This window comes from Mustela nivalis (genome assembly GCF_964662115.1).
Source record: "Mustela nivalis genome assembly, chromosome: 9".
NCBI classification, from domain to species: Eukaryota; Metazoa; Chordata; class Mammalia; order Carnivora; family Mustelidae; genus Mustela; species Mustela nivalis.
Window position 1 is genome coordinate 49,055,214 of NC_139028.1, and position 12,190 is coordinate 49,067,403.

Sequence of the window (12,190 nt, forward strand, 5' to 3'; positions counted from 1 at the left end):
ATTCTCGGTGATTTTTCATGGAGTACTGTACATTGTGCAGTTTAGATGTTCAGTGCCAGATTCTGATCTCTTTTCAATACTGTTGGACTTGTTTCTGGCATGAAGTTTTGTGACTTGGGTTCAGTTTGATCTTTCCGGGTATAGATCCAGAGCACCTTCAGTCTCAGGCTAATTTTACCAACATCCATCCTGCCTCTTGCAAGTAAGGTGATAACTTTCTAGAACACTACCCATTGCCCACGTATGATAAGGAGATCTTTCCGTTCTGGCTTGTGGGAATATGAATTATTCACAACCTTGTGTCACTCGGAGTTGTTTGCCTTACTTCTCCCTGCTAGTTCTTCATCCAGATTCACGTAGTTTCCTCTCACAGAGGAGCACATCAGTGCTCAGCCAAAGACTTGAGGATAGAGCTTCTGTCCTTGAATCTCTCTCCCCTTCTACAAATTCCAGCCACTTTGTTGTCCATGAATTCCGTTCTTTTGTCTCTTCAGCTCAATGGGAATCCCAGCCTCGGCTTGAGTTTCTCTGTGCTGTAGGCTGTAGATTGCCTCCAGGCCGTAAGCAAAGACAGTTGCTGGCAACTGGTTTTCTCACCTTGCTTTTTTTTCTCTTTATCTTAGGAATCCACTGTTCTGTTCTACCTACTGTCTAGTATCTGAAAATACTTATTCCATATATTGGGTTTTTCCCCCTAGTTTTTAAATGCCTGAGGGTAAGTCTAGTCCCTGCTACTTCATAGCCACAAGTGAAAATTCTATTTTTGTAGTTCTTTGTTTCATTCTTCAAGGTAGAAAGTTACAGTAAAACCATTTTTTAAATATATATTACAAAATCTTGGTACCCATCAAAATGGATTTACTGGGTTTTTTTTCAGCACCACTTATTCTCAGATAAGATAATGAGGACATACTATATTTATCTAAGATAGGATATGAATTGTTAATCATTTTGGTATCCTAGGAAGAATTCAGTGCAAATAACAAACTTCGGAAGAAGATTGATGTGAAATACCAGTCATTTCCTGGGATTTATTTAGTCGATTTGTTAGGGATATGTATAATTTTATCTACTAAAATTTTATGTTAGCAACAATAAACCTGCTTGGCATTTGGTGCAGTTATCACAGTGCATAAATAAACAAGAAAATGGATACAGATTAATATGCTTTTGTTTCAACATGGATATAAATTACTTAGAATTATCCTTTCAAACTGGTAGTAGCTTTCTTTCTTTTACTCATCACTGCCCAAGACAATTCTTGGGATCTTTAGAAAAATGCATCTAAGACATCCAGTAAGAGAAGACTGACATGATCCAGTGTGGATGGACATCTGTCCACTGCTGCTCTTGATTTGGTTCCTGCATCTAATGGAAAGGCTGAGGGCAGACTGCTCACTTTCTGTCTGATTATAAGCAAATCTGTGCTCAGAATTAGATTCTTTGAATTATCCTGAATTCTAGCAGGGAAGCATGAAGTACATAAAATACCTTCATGGTGATCATTTACATTTGGAAATAATTGGGAAGTTAATTCCATATGCAAAGCAGCAAGAAGTGAACTTCATTAATACCTTCAACACACTCCTGACCCATACTTCGTGTTATGTTCTGCCTAATTTTCCACCTGATTTTCCCTTTTTTCCCTCTCTCTTACCAGGAAAACGGTTGGTGTTTTCTGCTGTGGACCCAGTTCAATTTCTAAGACTCTTCATAAACTGAGTAACCAAAACAACCCATATGGGACAAGATTTGAATACAATAAAGAATCTTTCAGCTGAAAGCCTTTGAGAGGAGCCGGGACTCTGAACAAGGAATGAGTGCAATTTCTAAGACTTCGAAGCTCAGCTGAATCAAGTAGCTGTACCATGCCAAAGAGTAGCAAGGTTTTCTTATTTATAATTATTTAAAATGGAAAAGCAGAGGATGTGGCAAGATGACAGGTCACATTACATGTTTAATTGGGAAACCAAAGAGGCCCTGAAGAATAGTTGCTATGATGATTCACTTTCCAGTGCTCAAATGAAAAGAAAACTATTAGATGCACACTGTTGATTTTTATGGCAGATTCAAGAACTCCCTAGGGAGGCACCGCACTTGCTCACTGTGAGGCTGATAGCCTTGGTCCTCTTTAAATTGTTTTTGGTTGAACACATGCAAGATTGAATGAAATTAAAAATGCATTGAAACTCAGATTACATTTTCTACGTGAGTATAAACAGAGTAGCTTTGATTGAGGAAAGCTCCAGGCAAATATAGTAGATGTTTGAAGATACAGCACAGGACTCTGTATTAATACGGGTACTTTGTGTCTCCTCTTCCTCACTACTGATGCTAATACCTCTATTTGATGTCTGTGGCCTTCATGTCGAATGAACTTTGGTAGATGTTGCTAGAGTATCTAATTTTATATTTTTTCTTTCTTCTTTTTTCCTCTGTCTACGGAAATCTGCCCTCCTTTGCATACATTAGACACGATGATTTAATAGGTCTTTTTCATCTGCAATTTATTTAATCTATTACTGTTGCATAGTAATGAGGAAAATATCACTACTGTAAAACATAATGGAATATATAGACTAATAACTTTTTCCCTTGTTCAGCATTTTGGCCTCTGTTATTCTTATTTACTTTCTTCCCCAACGTAGATTGTCTTATTTTTCACCTCTGAAGGTACTTTGTTTAATTTGCACTTTGAGACTGAAGAGCACTGTGTCTCTCAGTCATCACTGAGATATACAATATCTCTCTTTTGCCACATGTTGGTTTATACTGGAGACATGGAAAGTGCAGTGACATTCCTGAACACCAACAACCAAACCCTGTACTTTACTTTCTACACAAGAGGAAATACTTCATTAATTATTTGAATTTAAGCTCAGAATCAGGAATATTATTTGTTGTGCTATCTGGTATTCAGGGTCTTGAAGGGGAAATTATCGAGTTTAAAGTCACTGTTGGTACAATACCGCATGATCCTATCACTTTATGCTCACTGACCATTATATTCTGGGCTCAGAGGAAAACATTTCCCTACTTAAGAATTTAGTCATTTTTGCAGGTTAGTGATTTTGTTTTGTAGACGTCTATCAATCGCTATCAAGTAGAGCACATTGCTGAAATAAGTAAAATGACTTATCTTGCCTTTGTAAAATTGTGCCTGGTTTCACAGAACATGACAGATATTACCATCATATTTTTGCTCTGATTCACCAATAGCAATCAAGCATGGTAAACCACCTAGCATTGAATGCCCCTGAACGTATTACTTATAGATATTTCTTCTTTTCCTTGGAATTCTTTCTTCTTCCTTCTGTGGAGGGAAGACAAGTCAGAAAAAGATATGGGAAATGTGCAATGTTCCTACAGATTTAGCTCTGAAGGCATATTTGATAACCAGTACATCTTGGCAACACTTTCTAAATTAAAAAGAATTTTCATAAAAACACAGAAAGGAATTTGAATTAGTAGGAGGCTTGATATGCAATACTGACTCTTTTCTGATCATAGTTTATTGATGTGATTATAGTAATATGCCTAATTTCAGGAAAAGAAGTTTTTTTTTTTTTTTCCAGAAAAGGAGACCTCTTTCCAGGTAGGTCTGCTATTCTGGATGAACAGCTTTGTCTCTTTGAAATTCTAGTCGATGTTCAAACATGGAGTGTTAAATTCAAGTCGTCTCTGCTTCTGTAGGTAATAATAAATTAGATTTTTATCGTGCATGTAGAAGAGAGAGAGTTTTGTTTTGTTGTTTTGAGGGATTTTTTTGTTCCCCCTCTGGGCCTATGTCTTGTCTGACAGGTCTTAAAACGGTCATGTCAGTGGTAGTAGATGTTAAAATTAAAATGGTATCATGAGAACTCTATAAAGTACGTTTACTTTTGCAATAAATAAAGCAGGCAGTGTTTTTTTCACAAGAGGATGCAAGTTGAAGAAAAAAATCTATTTGCATCTGGACTAGCATCAGAGCCTTAAGAGTTTGGTTCTGCAGCTATAGATGTCACTGGCCTGTGGTATAACTGGCAAGTCGCTCCCACTCTGGGGTTAGGATTTCTCATTTGGACTAGATTAATAGTTATTGATCTTTTCTGGGTAATGTATCTTTTTGAGAACCTGATTAAAAGCGAATATAATGACATTAATACAAAATATTACATACAGTTTTGGGGAGTCCACAGTCTTCCAAACTAAGGACTCCAATTTAAGAAACTGAACAGAATAATCCATCACTATAGCTCTTTCTACCTATACATTTTTTGTGATTTTTCATTGGAAGAAACTATCCATTTTTATAAGATTTTTAGTAGGAAATTACCTCTGTGGACAAAGGAAAGGAAATTCTCTTTATATGCCCTCAAACAGAGAATCCAACAGAATGTTCGCCCAGTTTTTAATTTTAGATCTCCTGCTTTATGCAAAGGAAGGGTGTGATTTTACATACCCATAATAATAAAAGACACATTCATATACATACATACATACATACTACACGTGTATTCATGGCTTATTTTTTTTGTCTTTTTCTTTTTTTAAGTCAGGTTAAAAATGGAACAATAGGGGTTTTTTGTTTGTTTTTTGGATTTTTTTTCATGTAGCAACTTAAAATGCCAGCTGGATGATTGTGATAACAGAAGCACTTACATTAAAAAATAAAAGCAATATAGACAAAGGATAGGCCGAATTGATTTAATCTCCATATCCAAGTTACTTACTACTCCCCAAATCACTGTTTCCTTGGAGCATTCGAGCAGGTAATAGACTGAAATCGTAAGGTATTTCTAAAGAGGCTGGTTAGAGGCAAATGGGCTGTTGTCATCCACAGATAATGCTTGTGCCTAAGAATATTTAGGATAGTAGAGAGAGAGAAAAAAAAAAAACCTAAAAAAATTTTTTTTCCTTAAGGTTAACCCAGCTTGAACAGTGATGTTGTTTTTAAACAAACTGGTAAGATACATTTTTTTAAGTGCTACTTATGATAAACATTTTCTTTTCATGTGCAGTCCGGGATATTTTCATATCCAATAATGTTATAGAAACATAAAAGGCTGAAGTTAGGAGTACTCTTATTTTGTGGTCAAGAACACCAAGGCATAAAGGGAAATGGAAGCTTGCTTCATCATCCACAGGGTGAGATGTACAGCACAGGGGATACCTAGTCATATCACAGTAACCTTATGGTGACGGGTGCTGATGCACTTACTGTGGTAGGGGAAAAAAGTCAACCATTGAGTGTGTCACAAAGCTGAAACTGGAGTTCATCCTTCCTCTTTTCTGCTACTGAAGGGCTCTGTCCCCCTCCCTGTCACATACACATCTAATAAGGCGCATCTGGTCCCATGAGTTTGCTGTAAACTCTATTTAGTGCGAGGTGGAAAGTAATGTACCATGGGTTAATTCCAGATTCAGGTGCAGAAATTCACACTCTTGTTCCCTATGTCTCTTCTGATTCTACATTTGTTAGTCTTTTATGTTTTGCCAGTTAGAACCAATTTCCAGAAATCCATTTTAAAATATGGCGATTATGCTGAAGGGGTTACGTTCTCCAAAACTTTGAAGACATACGGAATAATATGGCTTCTAGGAAAAACTAGTATTTAATTTTAAATTTAGATTCATAAACAGATTCATAACTTCCCAGCTTTCTAAACGTCCATGGAAATGTTGATATTAAAACAGATGATTGTTGTTCTCTTCTCACATGAGCATCATGTTCAGGAGAAAAGAAGCAGTTTTTTGTTAACAAGTGAGACAGGAAATAAATGAAATCAAGCATAATGCGCATTTACTTCAACCAGCACAGAACAATGAGAACTCTATGTTTCCTTCTGTCTAAATCTCCACTCCATTACCCCAGCTTCTTTATCCCATACTGTGATATTCTCAAAGGACAAAGTTGCAAAAGCTAGCTAGATGAAGTTTTCCAAAAGAAAGAAGCAGAAGACCTTCAATACTTAGCCAAGAAGGGTCCATTAAGAGAGAAGAGAAAAATGGCCAGGCCAGCCACTTAAAATTAGCAAAGAGTTAAGCAATGTTGCCTTAGAACAGAGACTAGAAATTTTCTTTGAAGTGAATACACAGAATGTTTAGTTTCTCCTATACAAAACTGTTATATTCTTGTTGATAAAATCTAAAAGTGGATTTCTTATTTTAAGCATTGTGGCAAAATTACCAGTAATCTTCCTGCAGTGTTAGGCTACAATTTAAGTATTGGTGAGGGCAAGAAATGCCTCAGAAGAGCAAAACTAGGAAGACAAAAAAAAGGAGTCAAAGAAAGAGAAATTACTGAACACATCAGGATGTGATTATGCTTTTCTTTTCACAGCTCAAAAGATATTCAAGTGTTTGGCAAAACTGGCTGTTACTGTGGTTTGGGAAAATATAAGAGAATGTAATGTTTGGTTTGTTTCTAGGGGTCCTTTCACATTTTCTTTGCCACTAGAATTGTAGCAAAAGCTTTACCTTTGATCAGAATTGCATCTGGCTTGTAGGAGAATTAGAGCTTTCATGAGCTGCTGGTTGACCTGGACACGACCCCAGCACTATGTAAATGCTCTAATATATGTAATATATGTAGCAATAAAGAAGGGGAGTCTGCCAGGCCTTTGTTCAGCTAAATACACTGCACATTAAATTCTCTCACTGCAAGGTCATATTTCTCAGCTCTCATCCTTCCACCCAGAGAAGGAAACCTTCTTCACAAGTGCAGACACTGAGAAACAGTTCTGTCTTGTAAACAGTGTATCAGTTCACCTATATCTGCACATTCATTTGAAACTGGTTTTCAATTAGGATGTCTATATAATTCATTGTAGTGGTGAGAGATCTCCATAGTGGACAAAATGAGGGCCTTGTTTGTCTGCTAAAAATATAGATGGCAGCCAATCCATTGGCCAGGGAGAAAGCAGTTACATATTCCAGGTTTTCCTTTCCAAGTGAGTCTTAAAAGAATGTAAACTACCTTACCACACATATGTTGGAATGTGACCTGAGTTGTACTCCGTGTTCTGTGAGTCGATATATTTCACAATTTATTCTTGATTCCCAGGGACTGTCCAGGAACATTCTAGCTCTTCAGTCAGCTTAACATCTTTAACCACCTACGTAGGCATCCACCAGGGGCAATTATATCCTTGTTTTAAAGAGGACCACTACTTTCTGACCAAGCGGCATTGACAGGGAACTCTTCTTTTTTTTCCTCTCCTCATTAAAATTTGATTCAGATTCAGAGTGGGGTAAAGTAGAAACTGCGTTCAAAAGTAGAAATAATTGACTGCAATTCTCTTTCCGCTGAGAGAGCCAGAGTCATCATCTTATCCAGCCTCCTCCACTGTGTAGAGTAAACAGGCCCTAGATTAGAAATCTGAAAACTCATAGGCTTTATCCCTGAAGAGTATTAGACACTGTACATAAAAATGCATGTAATTTCTACTTCCTCCTACATCGTTTTTACTGGGATGTGGTAGAGCAAGCATGTGGGGATGAAGAGGAAAAAATGCAGAGTTAAGAGGAATTTCCTGGGTAAATCGTTCTTAGTAAGTTTTTTGCCAACATAGTAAAAACAAAACAGTGCTCTGAGAAAGTAAAAACGCAGGCTTTTAGGAGTCACTGTCCATCGCAACTGAAAGGCTCAGTATTTAATTACGTTTTCTGGGCAAGTAAAGAAATACCCTCAAGCAAAGAAACACCACTATCTATCTTTGTTTTTCTGAGATTCCCGTAAACAAAGTTGCCTGTTATGTCCAGTAGAGCTGCCGTCTGGATTCCTCGTAAGAAATTTTGATCAGGCCCAATGTGGCTAGAGAGAGCTGTATTGATCTATGACAGTCAGGCTAGGAGTTGCTGGAGGGTGATGGAAGTTATTCTACTTAAGGTTTCATGGAGGAGAAAGCGAGTATGAGATTCCACTGAATTAAAACTAAGGCCTATATCTTAGAACTAGAAATTCTGTAGAAGGAAAAAAAGCACTTCACTGCAGTTATTTTTTTCCTGGATGAAATATAATTTATCTTTTTTTAACTCTTACCAAAGATACTTCATGTTATGTATCTTCATCAAAGCTTGGGTTATTTTCTGGATATCTGTGTTTAAATGTGTGTGTGTGTGTGTGAGTGTGTTTGAGAGAGAGAAAGTAAATTGCCTGAATGAAAATGACATTCTGTAATACTGTGTAATGACGCTTTCCAGCTTTCATAATAAGCATTCAGTGGTGGCAGGTTTGCAATTAGAGGAAGTATAGTTCTATCAAAATATGAGAGGCTCGGCAATCCAAGTGTGGCATTTGATACTTGTCTGGCTAAAATGAGGTGTGAGTTTATACGTTGCTGGAGAGGAAGCACCAACCCAGAGTTAATACTTGCAAAGATTTGGAAAAAGGAATATATATATAGTTATTTTAAATGTATTTTTATTATTGTAAAGACATGGTGTGTTTGTAGAAAACCTTTATTGTTTTAGAACATGGCATAGTGTTTAAAAGCTAGACAAATAAAGGTTGGACAAATGTACTTAAAATCCCTCTCATTATAGACTAATTGTGCACCTTTGGCAGTAATAATCAAGAATTGTCTCCAGGACTCTTAGAACACGTTTGTGTTATTTTCGTCCTAATGAAAGAACTGATGATCACACTAGTCTTACTTGTGACAATATTAAATAAGCAATATTTAAGAAATATTCCTTTGAAGAATCAAAAGTGGTCTAATTTCAAACCTCTCAACTCTCTTGTAACTCTCATTTCATCTAATGTATAATTGGAAAATAAAGAAGTCTAAACTCTAAATTTAATACGCTGGGTTTGGAATTTTGGTTTTCTTATTTTTTGAGGGGGGGCATTGGGGGATATTTCTAAATCTCACAATCGTGCCCACTGAAATATTTATACAATTTTATTTTTACTTTTTAAAAGATTTTATTTATTTATTTATTTAGTACAGAGAGAGACATCACAAGTAGGCAGAGCAGCAGGCAGAGAGAGAAGGGGAAGCAGGCTCCCTGCTGAGCAGAGAGCCCAATGCGGTGCTCGATCCCAGAACCCTGAGATCATGACCTGAGCCCAAGGCAGAGGCTTAACCCACTGAGCTACCCAGTCACCACTATTTGTACAATTTTAAGATATCAAACTATATATATATTTTTCTGAATAGAAAACTAATAAAATATGTTCATTATTAAGTCTAAATGTTGAGTTTTTATACTTTATCACTGAGGATTTCAAGTTTACCTAAACGTTGCATTTGCCATAAATATTTACACCCACACAGTTTCTGTGGCTGAGAGGATTTTGTTTGCTGTATTCCCCTTTATCTGCGGTTTTTCTTTCTGTGGTTTTGGCTTCAGTTACATGCAGTCACCCGTGATCCGGAAGCAGAAGACCCTCTCTCTGACATATAGTCAGAAGGTCAATACGTAGTAGCAGCATAACACTATGTCAAAATGCCTGCACTGTTCACCCAACTTTGTTGCCTTGCGTAAGCGTTTTACCATCTCACATCGTCATGAGAAGAGGGGTAAGTACAGTACAATAAGATATTTTGAGAGAGGAAGACCACATTCACATAATTTTTATTGTATATTATTATATTGTCCTATTTTATTATCAATTGTTTTTAATCTCTTACTGTGCCTAACTTATAAATGGAATTTTATCATAAGTATATATAGGAAAAAATAAAGTATATCTAAGGTTCGGTACTATCTGTGGTTTCAGGCACCCACTGAGGGTCTTCAAATGTCTCCCTCGTGGACAAGGGGTATTATCTCCCTTTCTAGAAATCTGTGAAGTACACAAAATAAAGAATACTAATAGAATCCCTCACTCACGGGTTTGCCTGACATTTACATAGGTGGGATATGAGCAGCTTGCCAAAAGTTCTCAGAGCCACAGCTGTGTTCCAGCACCATCTGAAAACTCGTCGTGTGATTCCCCCACCCCATCAGAATAATACAGACCAGAGCCCAAGATTCATTCCAGGTTGTGTTTGTGCTTTGGCTGTGATATAATTGGATAATAGGATGAGTGAAGATGTTTCAGTATATATGATTGTTCACTTTTAGGTCCTAAGGTATGCCTCGCCAGGTACACAAAGTTGGAAAGCCTTTTTGCATCATTTTGCAGAGTGAAAAGATACTTGCTTCAGGGTAAAAGATGTCATACCATCCATATTTACAAAAGTATGTTCTTGACATTAAAGTATTATTCATTATTTTCCCTAATCTCAAAGTCATTCATGGGTCAAATCAGATGCTACAGTGCTCTAATTTTAGAGTTTTTATAAGTGGTGCCTTGTTTGTAGGGGTGAAGCAGGTTACTTCACTCTGTGGTACTGCATTGTTCTCAATTCCTACCACATTGCAGTCTTCCAGTGATTTATTTTCAAAGAAACTGCTTTCCTCATTTCGTGTCTTGCCTCCTGTATTTTGCGAAGCTGTCATGCATTCTGTAATGGGCATTTCAATAGGTCAAGTTCAAATGCATTTAAAGGCAAGATTAGCAGTTATGTGCTTGCATTCCCTATGTGCAGTATTTGCTTTGTGTCACAATGGGGTCAGGAGTGCAGGCTTTAATAGCATTAGTGTTGTAAAATTACCCAGCAGCAGCAGCCAGTGAGGGAAAACCACAAAAGATAATTGGGGAAAAAATGTTTTGGGGGTACACAAATCAAGGAGACTTTGATGTAAATCTCAATCCTCAAGATTAAAAGTTCCTCTAAAATGCTTTCCTTTATTCATGTTGATTACCCTGCTGTCAGGAATGTGTTTGCCAGAGCTCAAAAATATGAAAATGTGTGACAGTGAAAGTTCTTCATCAGACTTTTTATTAGGCAATGTAATCTATAAGAAATCTTTTTTTCTATTTTATTTTTTTTTAAGATTTTATTTATTTATCAGAGAGAGAGAGTGAGAGAGCGAGCACAGGCAGACAGAGAGGCAGGCAGAGGCAGAGGGAGAAGCAGGCTCCCTGCTGAGCAAGGAGCTGGATATGGGACTCAATCCCAGGACGCTGGGATCATGACCTGAGCCGAAGGCAGCTGCTTAACCAACTGAGCCACCTAGGCATCCCTATAAGAAATCTTTTTAAGTAGCTTGTATTACAGAGGTCCTGTTGCAGTTTGCTGATAAATGTCTCATCAACTGGGAGATGTAAGCAAACATCTAAAACTTGGTTTTGCATTTCACATGGAGACCTAAGGTACTGTGTAAAAAATACTTCTTTGACTTAGAGTGGCTGTTAATAGTGAGAGATTTCAAAGTCACCTTGCACACATTTTGACAAGGTGAGTTCTGAAATTAAATTTCCAGTATGTTCTGACAAAAGACTTTAGTGGGAGGTTTTGATTACCAAACAAATGCAGGCTTCAAGTTTTTAAAATAGCTGTCTGTTTGCTTTAGGTTTCTTTTAAGGTGGTGGTGAGAAGTAGTTAATTATTTATTTTTGAATCCCTCATGGGATACTTGCAAGGGAAAAAACATTTGGTCTTTCAAAGCAGACGGAAACAATATGTCTAGTAATGTGTTACAACTGTGGGGCTTCCTGAAGCTTGCCTTTTGGAGTTGTTGGCCCAACGCTTTAACCTTTCTGTCAGTAACCAGAAGTGTGCTCCAAAGTGTATCAGTGGGCAGACAACCCTGGGAACCACAGCTCCTAGCTGAAACTGTCCTATGTCCAAAGCTTTTCTTTTCCATCATTTAATATAGACTCCATTCTCCACCTGTTGCCTTGAAACCAGCTTTAACTCAGAACTTTTATCAGGACTCTCAAGCATGTATTTTTAATATTTTTTTTTTTTCTGTTGTTATCCCGGCCCAGCTATAGATCTTGGAACCCCTGGGACTTATAGTCTATTTGTTTGGGACTTTGGATTAACCTAGGCTCTGTTTCTGTCTCTTTTCCTTTCAACCCCTGAGCTAACATACTATCCTCAGTTCTGAGTTTCCTCTATCTTGGGCTTAGGGGAGTCACACAGGCATGGCTCGTGCCTGCCCAGCCACATCCCTCTGCGCCCATGGTCACAGCCACTGCCATTCACACACAGTATATTATAGAACCAGGTAACATTATGCGAAACTGAGAGAGTTCATTTCTATGTATAACTATCTATAACTAAGCGATGCTCTAGTTATAGCTGAGTCGTGGTTTTGTCTCATAGTCTTGTTCTGTAGGGATGGCACACACGCACCGAATTAGTGAATC

At 37.4% G+C, this 12,190-nt stretch overlaps 1 protein-coding gene across 1 annotated transcript in view; it reads left to right on the plus strand.

Moving 5' to 3' along the window:
• The window catches only part of NOX4 (NADPH oxidase 4), a 79,203-nt gene extending 70,419 nt beyond the window's left edge, over window positions 1–8,784 (plus strand). Inside the window, exon 11 of the mRNA XM_082682357.1 lies at window positions 1,661–8,784. Within this exon, the coding sequence (XP_082538483.1) occupies window positions 1,661–1,781 (121 nt within the window). The 3' untranslated portion in view covers window positions 1,782–8,784. The remainder of the gene's footprint in view (window positions 1–1,660) is intronic.
• The last annotated feature ends 3,406 nt before the right edge of the window (window positions 8,785–12,190 follow it).